The 16,705-nt window shown below is 46.1% G+C and overlaps 1 protein-coding gene across 4 annotated transcripts in view; it reads left to right on the top strand.

Annotated features, from left to right (window-relative positions):
- Positions 1-8,066: 8,066 nt before the first annotated feature.
- LOC105472931 (DS cell adhesion molecule) overlaps positions 8,067-16,705 on the top strand; it is an 818,273-nt gene continuing 809,634 nt past the window's right edge. The window contains exon 1 of one of the 4 annotated variants that reach the window (XM_071095740.1): positions 8,067-8,234. In XM_071095740.1, the coding sequence (XP_070951841.1) occupies positions 8,192-8,234 (43 nt within the window). In that variant the 5' untranslated portion in view covers positions 8,067-8,191. Of the gene's footprint in view, positions 8,247-16,705 lie in introns of all 4 variants that reach the window. The other 3 variants (XM_071095738.1, XM_071095737.1, XM_071095739.1) reach the window with 3 other exon arrangements.

Raw genomic sequence — 16,705 nt, 5'->3', positions numbered from 1 at the left:
CTTTCTTCTGCTCTTGCGTCAAGGCATAGAACCTCACTAAAAACACAGCAAAGCTGTAGCAGCAGTAACGATAGTAAATACTTACATTTATAGGATCTTTTGCTCTCTGCATGCTGGGCACTATTCTAGGCGCTTGGCAGGTTTTAAGTCATTTGATTGTCACAGCAGCTCTGTGGCATAGGTAGGGTTAACAGACCAGTCTTTGGAGGGCAGAGGTAAAGCCACCTGCACGGGTCACCTCGCTCTGGCTCAGGCTCAGCAGCCCTGACGGGGTCTGACCCCAAGCCGGGTCTTAACCACTGGACTCCAGAACCACATCAGTCCTGCGGGGAACACAAGGCTGGCCCCTCGCCTTTCTCCACGTGGTGTTTTGGGACCTCTGCCCCTCCGTGTTGAGCGCCTTCCCAGTGAGGACGGAACTCCTTTAGAGACCCTGGGGCATTTCATCAAGGCTGTCTTCCCTGGTGTCTGAAAAGCTGCGCACGAAGCCGCAGAGCTGAGCTGTGACTGGGGCTACAGGGGTCATACGAGGATCCCTGAGCTGCTTCCTCATTCTGCTGTCCTCGGGGCCACGCTGGATCATTCCCCAGACATTGAAAGCCCCGTGCTGAAACCAGGATTTCTCCGCGTTATCTCATCTGGAGGCCCCTAGCATAACGAGGCCCCCGGGACAGCTGCCTGGCACGCCTGGCGCCTCCAGGAACTCTGTGTGAACGCTGTTCTTTCAAGAGGGGGTCGCCGCACCCCTCCACAGGAGTCCCGGGGCTGGTGGGAACTCAGGTCCCTCAGGCAGATCCAGGCTCGCACCCCCATCTGCAGCTCTCCCCCCAGCCTCTTCCCTCAGCGTCGTCCTTCCCCTCAACCGAATCCCAGTGGGCCGCCATGATCAGTGCTCTGCACACAGGCTTATGTTTGGCTTTGAAGTGTTCTCTGCTTCTAAAACCTATTTGATACAAACCCCGCCTTGACCTTTTCTTATAATTCAAATCCCTAGACTCACTACCTGTCTTCATTTAAAAAAACACCTTGTTAGAGTGCCTGTGAGCAAGCCACCTGCCCAGTGCAGAGTAAAGAAATATTTATTTTGATGAAATGTTTATGCAAGTTGATAAGCTGACTTGACATCTAAGAATTTTTTTTTAATTCCCTTCCATCTGGGTTTTTTTTTTTCTGTCACAACTCTGTGTCTCCCAAGGTGTGAAATGCAGGAGATGTCACTAAGGGTCTCTGTGCCTTGCCTCATGCAACACTTTTTTTTTTTTTTTAATCGAGTGTCTCTTAATTCAGCAGATATTCATTGAGCATTTACTATATGCTGAGCATTATTCTAGGTGTGGTGAGTGTAGAAGTGAACAGAAAGACACAATCTCAGCTTTCATCTAAGGATAAGCCTGTAGATAATTGCATACATTTATACATCAATACAGAGAAAATGAAGCTCAGTGGATACACGCTGGTAGGGTAGAGAATGCTGTTGGTGTGGGGGTTTGTCAGGGAAAGGCTCTCGGAAGAGGTGTTTACGTTAGCAGTGATGGCAGTGGGAGGGCGGCCCCTGGGGTGGCTGAGGGAAGAGTGTGCGCCTGTGCTGAGTGTGCCTGAGCAAAATGCAGGAAGCCAGCACTGAATGTATGAGCAGGAAGGTGGCAGGAGCAGGGGATCTGGAGCTGGTGCTGGATAACACAGGGCTCATGGCCTTGGTGAGGACGTCGGATTTCACCTTGTATGAAATCACTGATACAGGGAGGCAATGGAGAGTTTGACCAGGGCTTCCAATCATCGTGTGTGTGTGTGTGTGTGTGTGTGTGTGTGTGTATGTGGGCATTGCAGGATCAAGCTGGCTGCTTTACAGAGACCAGGCTGTGTGTGAGAGAATAGAAGTGGGGAGAAACATAAAAGCCCATGGGGGAAGATGGGGTTCCTGTTCTTGGTCAGAGGTGGCTCTGTCTACACAAGTATCCACCATGGATCTTTTGGAGTCACCTTGCCATCCTCCCCATCCCTCCCCACATGCCCCATCTCTTCCCTCTTCGACTGATCATTACTGGACCTCTGGGTGTTGTGCTTGGGTTCAGGCCAAGCTCTGCCCCTCACTGACTGGTGATAGAGTGCAAGGTTCTGGACCACTCTGAGCCGAGGATTCTGCATCTGGTGGACAGGGAGGAGAGCAGTAGTGCTCGCCTCTCAGGAAAGAGTTGATTTCGTGAGCACAGGCAGCACGTGGCCTAAAACTGAACATACAGGTGCTGAATGAGTATCAGTGACAGGCTAACGACCTCATGTATTGAGAATGATGCAACTGTTATTTAAAGTACTATTAAAGTATTTTCAACTCCTGATCATCTCACCTTTTAAATGTCTTTCACTATTATCTGCAGCAAGTGCCTTTATTCCAGTCCTACTGCGTTGGTCAGGTCTTACTCATTTCCTAGAAAGTCCTCCCTGCATCTTTCTCACATTCCTCAGGCCATTATCCAGTGTGTCCCCAGAAGGGAATGTTTCCAAGGCATACCCCTCATTGTGTCACTTCCTTACTGACCATACATCAGTGGTTTCCTCTTGCCTTCAGGATGGAGCCCAGCTCCTCCTTGCAAGGGGCCTTCCATGACTGTGCTGTGTCCTTCCAGTCTGTGTCTCTGTACATTCAGCTCTCTCTGCTGGGTGGGGGTGGGGAGCAACTGTTCCTTCGTGTACAAGGCTGAAGCCAATAGAGTGTTCAGGACTCAGCTCCGGTATCTGCAGGGAAGCCTTTCCTGCTCACTGTCTCTGCCACACCTGTTTCCACCACACACATACACACACACACACACACGCACACACACATAAAACAATGCACATAAACACACACCACATATGCAAGCACACAGAATACACACACACACTAAAATAAAAACACACACCACAGAAACACATAGACACACAACACACTTTCACAAACACACAAACACAGATACCACACAAACAGCACACACAGAAAGACACACATGGACAGCACACACACAGGCACACATACACCACACCAGCTAGTTGAATTAGATGTGTCAACTCCTGATTATATAATTTATCTTATCAAATTGTTGTCACTATTATTTGAATTTCTTGCTTAATTGAGGTTAGTAGATACTGTGTTTTGGTCTTTATTTTTTTACACACAGTAAGGCATGTAAAGTACATAAGGCTTAAGCATACAGCGTGGCAAATTTTCCATGTGTATGCTCCTGTGTGGTGTTCACCCACACGCATATGGAGAACATTTCAAGCAGTCCACAGGCTCCCCGGTGCCCATCCCAGTTCATCCTCATCCATCTTTAACCCCACAGGGACTGTTATAACAGCCTCTAGATAACAGACTTACACCATGTATTTGTTGAAGGACTCAGTCAGTTCACTGGAGGAAGAAATGGGTGGGTCGCTGCTGACATTTTTGGTCATCTCTGCCCTTTGCAGTTCTGAGACCAGAGGTGTGGCTGTGTCTGGCGTCAATGAATCAAAACACCCTACAGCCAGATTGAGGCTTTGCCAAGTAATGTGTTTCCTCAAAATGTTTCTGTAGGTCCAGTTGTAGGCTGTGATGACATCATGTAGTGGTTATCTGTGTAACCTTCTCAGAGCCAACTCCCATATCTCATTGAATCCTCTCAACAATCTTCTAAAATAGGAAGGGTGGGTATGATTACTCAATTTTCCACGAGAAGAAACTGAGACTCCAGGTAAAGTCCGAGCTCCTTCTCTGCACAGGGGAGCACTGTGTTGGCCCCTGATGCACGTGGCTCAAGTGAGTTACAAAGCAAGATGCTGGTGTCCTCACCCAAATCTACGGAAACCCTTCCCTGCCTCTTGCCTTTTGACTTCAGGCATCTTGATCCTGTTGGGGTTTAACTGCGTTCCCTTCTCTCCAAAACATACGGTGCAATCCTAACCCACAGTACCTCAGAGTGGGACCCTATTTGAGAGTAGGGACGTCAAAGGTTGCAAAGGTAATAAGTTGAAATGAGATCATACTGGAGTAGGGTGAGTCTCTAACATAACCACCATTCTTGTAAGAAGAGGAGAAGAGAGGCCCAGACACTTACAGAGAGAAAGAAGGCCGTGTGAAGACAGAGGCTGAGATCAGAAAGGTGCAGCTGCAAGTCAAAGAGTGCCAAGGATGGCAGCAACCACTAGAGGCTGGATGAGAAAAGGGGAAGCTCTTCCCTGCAGGTTGCAGAACGCGGAGGGTCCTACCAACACCTTGATTTTGGACTTTTAGCATTCCAAATTCTAAGACAATACATTCCTGTTGTTTTAAGTGACCCAGTTTGGGGACCTTTGTTTCAGCAGCCCTAGGCAACTAATACAGGTCCCCCATGGGAAACTCCTTATTGCCTTGATCAGAATGAACCCCACAGGTCCAATAGGAGTGAGGCTTCACGGTGGAGACCTTCCTGCCTAAAATGCCCTCCTCGCTCATCCCTGGCAACATTCAACCCCAACCCTTCCTTTAGCACAAGGCTCAAAGGCCATAGCTTCGTATATGCTCTCCCGGTTCTCCAACAGAAAACAGAGGAGTAACAGATGCTATACGTGGATGATGTAACTTGGTTGATGTAACTCCTCAAATGTGCATTGTTTCTTATTTAGCATCAGTCAAGTGGGCACCAAGGTGGCCTCTTTGACTTCACCTTTCTTCCACTTGGATGGCTGACCAAGAGCTGTAGGAAGACAGAACCGGGGAAGGGACAAGTCTGGATGGAATTGTTTCAGGTCAAAAGTGGTCTTCCAGGGGCTACACTGATTAGCAATACAAAAGGAGGAATCGCTGTAAACCTAAGCTATTTTATAAAGCTGTCTTTTCCAGATGTCTCTACTCTCAGGGCAGAATGCCCCCGTCCTTGACTCAGTTTTGCATATTGACATCTTAACTGAATTTGAAAGCTCAACTTTCTTGCCATTTCCTCTGAGACTTCTGTATGAAGTACAGTACTCACTTTCCCTCTTAAATTTCCACGGTGCTTTATGTGTACACGTGTGCGTATCTGAGGACAGGTTCCACCTTCTACCTGCATTAGAGATCTCCATTCCAGCCCACAAATACTTACCCAGCATGTACTTGGGCCAGGCCATGAGGATACCGCCCTGAATAGGAAAGAGTGTCTGGTCTCATGGAACTCACAGTTTAGTGAGAAATAAGTGTGTTTCTTACTGAAGTCTATTATGTAAATACATTTGAAAAGACTCTGGTGCATGTGTTAGGCGCATTCAAGATCCTTCACCCATTCAGCCTGTGGCAGATGCGTTAATAGACAACCACATAGGGTCGCACTCACATGGGGTCCCATCTGGTCCCAAGCAAAGAAGGGCCTGCACTTGAGGTTGAATTCTCTGTAGTCACCATCTTGAAATGTTTAATGATACCATCTCTGTTTTACCTTTTCTAAATCCAGTGGGACAGTGGAGTATGACGGGGGCTTGTAGCCTTGGCTCCTGTACCATCCTGCCACCTGCCACCTCTCCTTTGGGAGAGGTTCTCAGCTGTCCACTTCCCAACCTCATGTTCCCCCAACTCTTGAGCAGCCTCTGCCCCTGCAATTGTTGCTGCCCCCCAATAGGGTGGCAACTGCATCATTTTGGAACAGCAAGCCTGTGTTCTGCCACCACCTGCCATCTGTGGTGGGTGTCTGGGCATATGTGTAGGACAAGCACTGTGTAGGGGTTCACTGTGAGGCCCGGCAGTGACCGTCCCCTCAGCAGGCTGGCAGTGCCAGGGCACATTCCAGAGCCTCGCACCCACCTCCAGTCCAGGTACCCAGAGCTTCCCAGCAGGGAGGTTGCAATCCCTGAGGGATCTCATGTCCACTGTACATTGGGACAGTGGGCTGTGGGAGAGAGAGACAGTGGCTTCCCCACCCTCTAACTGTGGCTGGTCACAGCATGTGGGTGCAGCCAAGCGCCGGGAAGCAACTGGCAAGTACAAGCCTCTTGTACTGCACCGAGTCACCTGGAAGCGCTGTGGGGTCTGTGCAGGGCTGCATTCCCATGCCTGAGGAAGAGCAGCATGAAGAAGACACCATGACTGGTTGAGAGAGGCAGGAAGAAAGAAAGGAGAAAGTGTTCTGTTTTATACTTGTCATGGTGCTTCCTTTTCATTTTTTTCATTTTGAGAAAATTTTCATTTTGCAGTGGACCCTGCAAATCATGTTTCCAGCCCTGCTCCAAAACTCAGTAACAGTTAACCACAGCCATCGCTAACTATAGTGACCATGTGCTGTCAACGGATGGAAAGATCTTCACAGCCCTGTGAGTTAAGAACTGTGGTAATTTCCAGTCTGTGTATGAGGAAAGTGAGGCTCGAGTCACATGCAGAAGCCCCACATCGGGGTAGTGGAGGAGCTGCAATTTGACCCCGGGTTTGCCTGACCCCAGTGCCTGGGCACCCTTGCAGGTGGCTAGTGTGCAAGTAAGAATTAATGAATAGGTCAACCAGCTGGATGCAGGGACAGAATCGGGCCCATCCTCTGCCTTCCTGGGCTGCATTTGGGAAGGACCAGGGACTGAGCACCCAGCATTTGCAAAGCCGGAGGACACTGGTTCTGGTGCGTGGTACTGGGGGCTGGGCCTGCGCAGCCTGAGTGGGCGGCAGCACGTGATCACCTGCAGCTGCAGAGCAGTGGTGAGCCAGGCAGCATCACCGGCTCAGCTGACCCTTCCCGGTACACAGGGCCTGGCCATCTTGTGCCCAACCCTGGTAAAGCACCATTTTGTTTCTGCCTCACCATTTGCTTCTCCTGTGTTGCTTTGTGAGCTGTCTGAGATGTGCATCGTTCTTCTGTATTTGGAGGGGGACATGGAGCCCAGTTAGAAGATACCTGGTGCCTAGGAAAAAGCCTACTCAATTTCCCTTGAAAATATCTCCCTTGACCCCCACCGAATGCTTTTTCTCAGTCCTGATTGTCCTGCCTCTGAGCATTTCATCCTGGGTTCTACACTGGGGTGCATTCCAGCCCTGTCGGTCATTATATTGCAAAGTGATGGATAGATGTACGCCCTTTTGAGAGCTTTAATTTATTATCATGACTTCAGGAATCATACAGGACATTCAGGAAATGTTAACATATTGACTTTTCACAGAAACGTGAAAGGGGTTATATGTTTGGGATTACTCAAATTATCAGCAATTTCAATCAGCTTTTTTATGCGCCATTCAGAGAGCAAAATTAGAAGTGCTTGTGTTTGCATTCTACAATGTATTCAAGATAATTAAAAATTAGCCTGTGAAATCATAGAGATCTTTACAGTAGCAGCAAGGATTTGGAAGGAACATTTCCCACTAGGCAAATGAACTGGACTTTTCTGAGAGTAAATACGGAATCGGAATCCAGCAGCACATCTTATTAAAACTACGAGCATTTCATGTTCACCTCTCTGTGGCTGGCCACCTTCCGCAATAGTCACCCTGGCCATCTCTTATTAGCAACCTGCAGGAAAATAACTAAAAATAAGCAGCTGTAGAAATGATTATTTAAGCCTCTAAGAAATTCCTCCTGATGACTGTGCGTGACTGTGCGGTGGCTGCGCTCTCCCCGGTCCTGTCTCAGTTCGGCTGCACGTCTCTGCTGCTGCTTTAAGACTGCAGAGCGCCCCAGCGGCCAGAGGCAGGGGAGGGGTCCCTGCTCGCCTCCGCGCTCGGCTTCACTCGCCCGGCTCGCAGGCAGGGAAGGTTGGCAGAGGGATCCATGTGACTGAGGCCGGAGCACGGCAAAGATGAGCCTGCCCGCCCGCCTGCTGCCTGGATGCGGAGGGTGAGGGCTGGCGCACGGGAGGCCGCTGGCTGCGCATTCTGGGCACCGGGTGCCCGGGATGAGCTCACGCCCGCGTCTGCGGCTCTCTCCACCTGCCGACCTGCCGGGGGCCCACTGAGCTGACGGCGCACCTGGGCTCCGGCCGCAGCGTGGGGCGCGGCGCCCGGGAGCAGGTGTGCAGGAGCGCAGCGCGCGGCGAGCGCAGCCCTCGCTCCGGAGCCCGGCCGCGCCGCGTGCCCGGGCGGCTAGGCAGCGGCAGCGGCGGCGGCGCCGGCGGCGCGTCCTCGGCAGGCGGCGGGCGGCGGGCGGGCGGCGGCCCCCGGGCAGGTGCCGAGCGGCGAGCGGAGCCGGGCCGGGCGGAGCGCAGGGGGCAAGGCCGGCGCGTCGCTCGCGGGAGGCCGGGGAGCGGCAGGGGCATGTGGATACTGGCTCTCTCCTTGTTCCAGAGCTTCGCGAATGGTGAGCCTTTCGGTTTGTGATGAATTTCATTCCTTATCATTGACCCGGGGGGCGGGGGATGGCATTGGATGCATGGGTAAAGTCTTCTTTCTTTTTCCTCTTCATCTGTGTTTAAATTTTCGTGCTTTTATTTATTTTTTAAATATTATATTTGTTTTTTCGGGGAGGAGAGGTGGCAATGGAGAGGCCGGGGAGAAATTGCTCTGTAATCATTGGAAGGCGCTTACCTAGCCAAGTGACAGCTCAGAGCCTAACTCCAATACTAGAGAGCTGCCTCATTCAGAATAAACCAGGTCTGGTGACAGAAGGAGAGACAGGAAGATCGCCACTTTGAATATTACAACCTGGGAAAGGGATATGACATTCCAAGTGCACGCAGGTGGAGGGGTCAATGAGGAACATCTCCCTTCAGATTCAGTGCTTTTTGAGATTTTTCAAACACGTAATTTCATGCTAGTACAATGTATCTCCAGCACCAAGGAGGGCTTTAAGAAAGATCTGTCCTTCTGTGCACCCCGTGCTGCTTCATGCTCCTCACAGTCGTTTATGTAAAAATATGCACTGATAAGCATTACATCATCTGAAATGTTGACAAATTAAAAAAAAAAAAAAGAAACACCTGTATAGTAGTAAAAATGAAATCAGTGAATATTGTAAATAGCGTTTCTTTCCTCATGCCCAGCCAATATTATATTTTGAAATGATTTCTTCCTGGGTATTTAGAAAGCTATTGCTCTTGACTGAGTCAGACCCAATTAGTAAGTGTGACTGCACCTTAGGCTGTCTGTCACCGCGTAAATATGAACTTACATGTATGAATGGCTTCCTCTCTTGTGGGAACCAGAGGAAATTGTCATCATTTGACATCGCCTGGGAGTAGCTACAGCTTAAATTCCCATTTCAAATTTTGAAACACACATCTGCATAAAATGTATAACCTGCTGACAGTTGAAATTAAACCATTAAGCAGAATCCCCTAGCCAGAAGAGAGGAGAGAGAGAGAGAGAGAGAGAGAGAGAGAGAGAGAGAGAGAGAGAGGAGGGAGGGAGGAAGGGAGAGAGAGAGGGAGGGAAAAGAAGAAGAGAAGGTAAAGGAAGAGAAGAGAGGAAATCTGGCCCTTGTGAGAAAATACGAGAAGCAAAGGGGAGGCTCTGAGATTTTCCTGGAAGATACACAGGGAAGCTCTGCATGTTGGCTGCAAGGCAGTGCATTTTCTTTACCTACCTAGACAGTACCTAAAGAATCAACATACCAACAGGCCAGAAGAAATGCATGAACATTGTCAATTTTTTTTTAAAAATGGTGACTACGAAAAGGTGGAGTTGAAAGAAGGTGGTATCAAAATGAACATGAAGATGATACTTTCTCTCCAATATAACCTAAAGCAAAGTGTTTGAAACTTTCATTTTGAGATTTCCTAGCAGGAAAGAATTGCAACAAGTTCTGACAAGACACCCATCTTTCCCAGAGGGCACTGTACCTGTCCTGTGTCCTCCTGGGAATTTTCCTTCGGGGACAGATCTGCTTAGGGAACATGTGGAGATGTGTTGGGGAAGTCAGCCCTTTCTGCTCTTCCGTTAATGCAACCTGCTAAGAAATGTACAGATGCCTACAGAGGTGTTCCAAAGACACAGAGCCTTGACAGCCTGTTTCACCTGTCAGGGAGGACCTTTCTGAACTCCTTGGAAAGGCCTGGGTTATAAGGTGAAACAAAATTTGCACCCCACTGGGAAGTGTGTGTTTCAGGATGACGAAAGAGGCTGTGCTGGTTGTCATCAGCCAGTATTTATTTACAGTGTAAGCATTTTGTATGACAAAATGGTATGGAAGAATTTATGATACTGATACAGAGTGTTAGCCTCTGATACACAGATGCTGTATATGTGTGTGACTTTTTTCTGAATTAGCATTTCATAACTAAAATAAACAATCATAGAAATAATTGTATATGGTAATACAATTATAGAAAACCTCAAATATTCTTCAATATGAAAAATACATGCAAAAATTATGTAGGTGCTCATATAGTGAGTTCTGTATTATTTCAAGACTTTTAAAATCAACTGATAATCACCATTATTATTACTGTAATAAATATAGGTAGATGCCACACTATTAGACATAAACAGCAAACACAAATGAATATTTTACATTACTGTATTATGTATTCTGATCCAATCTAGCAGAACGCTATGGAACTATCTTGTATAAAAATGCCCCTCTCTTTATATGATCAAGCATGAAAAAATAAAAAGCCTGACTGTAAAGCTTTAGGATCTTTGAAGGGGGAGGGGAAATCAGCTTTAAACAGTTTTCTAAGGCATGGTGTTCATTACATACTGGGGAAAGGATCATAAAATATATAGACATGTTGAAATAAGAGTCCAGTTTGGAACTATGCCTGTTCGTAAGACCATATTTCAAAAATATAAGAGTGAATGCTTTCTACCTATCTGAATTAAATTTTAAAAAATGGAGAAGTATTTTTGTCAACAACTGTCATATTTTGTTATACCTCAATTTTGAAAAATTTCTGAATGTGTGTGGTTAAAGATTGATGAATTCTAATACCTAAACTGATTATTGCTAGGCCTCAGGCATCAAAATACCTGACATGATAACTTTTTTTTTTCATTTGTAAAAGATTATGCAGTTTAATATTTGGGACTGTTAGAAAAAGCCCACAATACATCTGCATTTTAACAGTAGATGACAACATTTTTCTTATTGATGTGTCGGAAGTACAGTTATTTCTTAGTAAAAGTATGATTGCTAGACAGGCTGCAGACAGTATTTTTGGGGGGGGGAAAAAAAAAAGAAGAAGTCATTGACCAGGCCTTTAATGGGTTAAACCCTTAAATGAATGACCTCACCTGATAAGGTGCAGTAATCGTGTTTTAAAGCAATTTGTTCTGCCATGTTCTGGAAATACACGCGAGCTTCTGTTACAGTGCAAGACGCCAAGGTACACGTATGTGCAGACACTCACCCACACACGTCCCTCAGTGTCTTCTCAGCAAAGCTTCCTACTGCATTGTGTTTCATCACCATTTCTGCTGGTTTTAACCCCAGAGCACATTCTAGTTTAAAATTATTGCTAAAAGCAGAGCCAGGCCTTCAGACAAGCAGAATGATAAAGAATCAGATTTATTATATATAATATATTTTTGCTAGTATCCTGGCATCTCTGTTTTTACACACACACACACACACACACACACACAGACTCACACACATGCATTCCTGACATCATCTTTTCCTGAGCCGTGGGATTTTGAGCTCTACTGCATCCGCTTTCATGGGACCTGAGCATCGTGGAGATTAGAGAGGGTGGGGTGATGGGAGTAAGAAGGTGCTCATTAAAGAGAAGGTGAGTATGCAGCACCTTTGAGCTTCATCCATTCACTTGATAGGAAATTACAGAGCACACACTTGCTATTTTATTTAATTAGAAGCAGACCTTTGTAAATACAAATGCACCTTAAGGACTTTGAAGGTGATTTTTATTTAATTCACATAAATGTGTGTAAGGAAAAAATGTTATCAGGTGAACAATTTCAGGGCTGCCTCCCCTTCCCTTTCTACCCCATCTTTATTAAGCAGATTAAAAATCTATCCATAATCTCAGGGTTTACCTAAAATTCCTAGGCCTTTTAACTTAAGCTGCATGCCCCTCCAAGATGCCCTCTGTAGGAAAACAAAACGCCATGCAGACCTTTAATAAATGCCAGTGGATCCTTTTCCACTTTTTGACTCTCTCCTTTGTCACTTTGGTGTGACCATGGTTTGCTGCCTCAGGGGATCAGTGAGTCATGGGGGCTGAACCCACGCAATAAGGCATTTTGGTAGGAGAACTAATTTTGACTAAAATATTTGCCAATTTTAATCCCCAATTCCTGGACCTCCAGGTAGCTGGCAAGGTATTTTATCTTAGATGTGTCTGGGGTAAGGGGCATGGAGTATTTTGACAAGAGACTCAATTCAATGCGTATTAAAACTTGATTGAGAGAGAGAAAGAGAGGGAGGAGGTCACTTTATAAAGAAAGACCTGTGAACACTAGATTGGAAATTTATGTTTGCAAAAGAAAATGATGGGTTTCTCAAGTGGGTGCATTTACAAAATCTGTGGCATCCAGGTTTCATAAAATTAGCTGAATTCTACGGGCAAGATTATGAATGTGACTCATAAATAATTACTAGGTAGTGAAAAAGAATGTATTTTGCATTAGGCATTGCATTCCATAGTATTTCAGAAACGAGCACTTCGATTTCCCTGGTTTCCATGCGTGGCCCACCTCACCAGAGCAGGGCAGGCACCCAGGGGTGTGCCCACACAAACGAGCACGTCTGGGCATTTCTTGGCTGCTGCACTGAAGTGCACGCTGGGCCTTGGTGCCCGCACCCTCGGCCTGGGAGATAGGGAGGTGGTGCTACCTGCATGCCGATTGTGTCCCCGCCATAGGACACTAGTGGGCGGCAAACCTCACAAGACTCTTGCAGCCAGCCTTCAGCAGAGCCAGCAAACCCAGCAGCCGCCGAGGGAGGACTGCTCCATGCAGATGGTCAGGGGCTTTCTTCTGAAGACGCCATCCCACGCTGTCTCAAGTTCAGGGCGCCCAAACTCGCGTGTGGTAGAGTTCGTCTAACAGGAACTGTGCAAAGGCAACCGCAGGTCAGGCGGAGTCCGGCAGCCTTTGTTTTCAACTGTACAGCGGAGGAACATGTTCACAGCAATATCTAGAAACCCGGAAGGTGCCCAGAAAGGAAACAGAGGTGTTGCAGTGGGTAGCGGGCCCGCAGAAGGGTGCATTTGCACCCGCTTTCCAAAGCCGCAAGGGAGCCCCGGTGTGGCGCGCGCCTCGGAGGTGGCAGCTCCGGGAGCAGCTCTGCGCCTGATTGGCTGACCTTCCAATGTCATTCCAGGAGCCGCCGCTTCTCCTGCTGATGGTGACAGGGGTGATGCTGACGTGCCCGCTCCTCCGCAGTCCATCAATCTCCGCAGGCAAGGCTCCGGGACCGGGAGCCCCCTTCCCTCTCCCCCAGGCCCACTGGAAAACACCTGTTCCCCTGAACCGGGGGGTTAATGCTTCATGTTCCAAAGACCTGGGCACAAAAATGCTCATCTTATCTCTCCCCGCCCCTCCCCCCCAACTATATTTATGTTCTTTTCTTCAATGTTGTGAAAATGCAAGAAAATTCAAAGTTGCATTTCCCTTACCGAATCTATGGGTTAAGATAAGGCAGTGGGAGTGGAAGATTCCAGCAGCCCCACGGAGTATCCACTATGTCGTTCTGAATTCAAAGGGTGGAGCACACGGATGTTTTCTGCAGGTGACGCAAGGTCTGTCAAGGTGGCAGGAGGGAAGCAGGGACAGGATTTTGGTTTGGAGGTCAGACGGCTTCTGACCAGGACATTCAAAAGGGTTGAGTTTCAGAGATCTACCCCTGAAAAATCCATTCCCTCGATATTATCCTTTTTCTTAAAATCTTGGCTGTTGCCTTGATGGTGTCTATGGTAATCGTTAACCCTGCATTTAGGTAATGCTGATTTCACTAGTGACTACCTCTCTCACTAGATAGACAGGAGCCTCCACAGTCTGAGATGGGTGTGAAGCTTGAGCATGTCCTTAGCAAAGAGCACAGCACATGGTATGGAGTGGTGGAAATAGATGATGTTCCTTATGGAATGAAAGGATGAAGTGACAGGCAGAGCCTTTCTCCCCTCCTTAACTCACCTGCCTCCCTCCCATCCACCTCTCTCTTCTGCCTCTAGCTGATTGGCTTCCCATCCTAGTTTTCTTTGCTGGCCTTGCCCTTCTGGTCCCCATCTTGAAATCTGATGGCTAAACCATTGGACTCTTTTGCTACCCACCTTTTTCTGTCGTCGTGACTCAATCACGGTGAAAAATGTTTATTTTCCAGAAATGCCTGTGGCTTGGGGCATATTCTTCTCTTTTCAAAAACAGATTCACGTTTCGAGTATCTGATGGGACTTTATCACTGTTGCACAACAGCTATATAATTGCTTTAGGTGCTCTTCCTGCCGTGCAGTGGGTCAGGTGTCACGGACAATAATTTCATCCATGTGCTGGACCCCTTGTTCTCAAGTGTATGCTGCTAAATGGCATGATTTAAAATTCCTATACAATGTTTATTGCCCTGTCGCATTTTGAAAGCCAGCCAGAAACATCGAACCGACATTTAGGTTCCCCCCGCCTCAGCTCCTGGGAATTCATTTCTTCATCAAAGAGCCACGCAGGACATCAAAACGAGCTTAGTTTCTCAGGCCTTAATCATCTTTAAAAAGTCATACTGCTGTTTTCTTAAGCATCTCATGGATTTATGGTTTTTTGTCATTATCTTTATTCTTATTTTGCAGATTCAAATATGACAGTTGGTATCTTCATGAAAGTAACATGAAAGGATAGGTTTTAATCATTGTTAAGGTTGATTTTTGTCCAAATATAAAAATCAAATTAAGTGTCTTATAGCTTACAGTATTTATCAGCTTTTGATTTTTGGAGATCTCTATTTGTTCTATGTGATCAACGCTGAATTTTTAAAAAATCATGCAACTGGATTAATTTTTGGTCTTTAAGCCCCCTGGATTATGTAAATGTATATTATGGTTTAACAGAGAGGGATGAATGGGATTGAGAAGATATATGTCAAGATAAGAAGAAGAGGCTACTACACAGAGAGATGGAATGACAGGGATTAATGAATCTTGCCTGTATCCCTAGTTATTTTTTTTTTTTACTGAGAAGACAGTGAGTAAGATTTAAGAGTGAGCAAGCAGTCCTATTTATAGAAAGCTGTTTTTAAGTGCAGCCGCAAAGACAGTGAAAGAAAGAATTGAAAATGCAAGAGATCACCTCCATACTAAATGCTAGCTTCCCCTAACGTCCCAGCTCTGTACAGCATTTTGTAGGAGAGAAAAAAAAAAAAAATACCAACCCTTGCAGAAATATTATGAAATCTCTTTGGACTCTCTGCAGAATATTCTAGAAATGCTCTCAGTCTTTAAATCTATGTTAGGCTTGGGAAGCTGGGGGTGAGGAAGCAATATATATATTATCTGGAAACAGCTTTAGATCTGAACAAAAGACTGGAGGTGAAGGGAGGACATCAAACTTGCAGCACTGCTACAAATATTTCTTCTGTAATAAGTCTTGCCTTTCTTAAAGATGTTTCACAGCAGGATGGTAGGAGGGTGAAATCTGCATACATGTTTAGAGTAAAGCAATTACTGAGGGAAGAGTTCAAATGTAGGATCCTGTGATTATCACGAGTCCCTTCTTGTTAACCTGTTCTCAAACTCTTGGGTTTTAAATTGCAAGATATGAAGTCCTTATTTGTCAGTCTGTATGGGGCAGACAATATCACCCCAGGCATTGTGATTGACACAAATGTTATTGGACAAGGGAAAAAGAATGCCACATGCTCTGAGAAATGAAATAGTCTTTTTAAGATTCCATATATAAGTGAGATCATGGATTTTGTGTGTGTGTCTGGCATATATCACTTAGCTAATGTCTCCCAGCTTCCTTAAGTATATACAATTTAACATAAAAAAAAGAAATGAAATAGTCTTCCTTTCTAGGACTGTATTTGTTCCTTATAGCATTCTGGGTTTACTGGTTCCAAGTGGGCTTTAGGTTTTATTAATAGTAGAATCGTTGAATTTGTATGCAAATACTGCTGATTTGCAGGTTGGAAATCTGGACAAAAGTCAGGTCCCGACCTGCCCTAGAAGATGATGCTGTGGAAAGTGTTTGCCTTTTGTCTTATAAAGAACCATCTGTAAAATGGATCATTTTGTCGCTAGTCTCTCCAGACTATGAGATTGGCATTTTGATAAGGTGATGGAAAGAAATTTGAACTATTTAATTACTGATTTTGATTCATACAAGTCTTGACTCTTTAATATTAAAAGGAAGAAACAGGAAACAGTTTTAAGTCTGGTTTTACACAAAATCTGCATTTTTTCCCACTGAAAATAATACAGTAAAAGCCAGTGTATAGTTCTTTCTAAATACCCTTTCTCATTATTGGATGCTTCTGCAAAACAACAGTATGGTGATACCCCCCCCCCCCCAGTGATGACCTTGATGACCTTAGGGTCCCAAAGTGGCTTCAGCATTATCATGGAGTCACCACAATGATCAGGTTGAAGCTGGTATTAGGACCAGTGTGAGTAGGTCACGGGGCAGAGGGGAGCTGTTGGGAGGTAGCCCATGCTGTGCACTGAAGATCCATCCATACCACTTCAGGTGGGTGATTGCAGTGGACTCTCATACCATTGATTACTCATCCTCATATTGAGTAAAGCATTGATTCTTCTCATGAGCATGAACTGCTGGACGATGGGAACATTTCTATGATTGTATCATAAGAGAAAGACAAAGTAGAAAGATAATTAGAACTGCTGCAATTCTATCTGTATTTTGATTTTATTTCTTATTTTAAAT

Source organism: Macaca nemestrina, chromosome 4 (assembly GCF_043159975.1).
Source record: "Macaca nemestrina isolate mMacNem1 chromosome 4, mMacNem.hap1, whole genome shotgun sequence".
In the NCBI taxonomy this organism is placed as follows: Eukaryota; Metazoa; Chordata; class Mammalia; order Primates; family Cercopithecidae; genus Macaca; species Macaca nemestrina.
The sequence above is the reverse complement of the archived record's forward strand: the minus strand, read 5'-3'. Positions and strand labels throughout refer to the sequence as shown.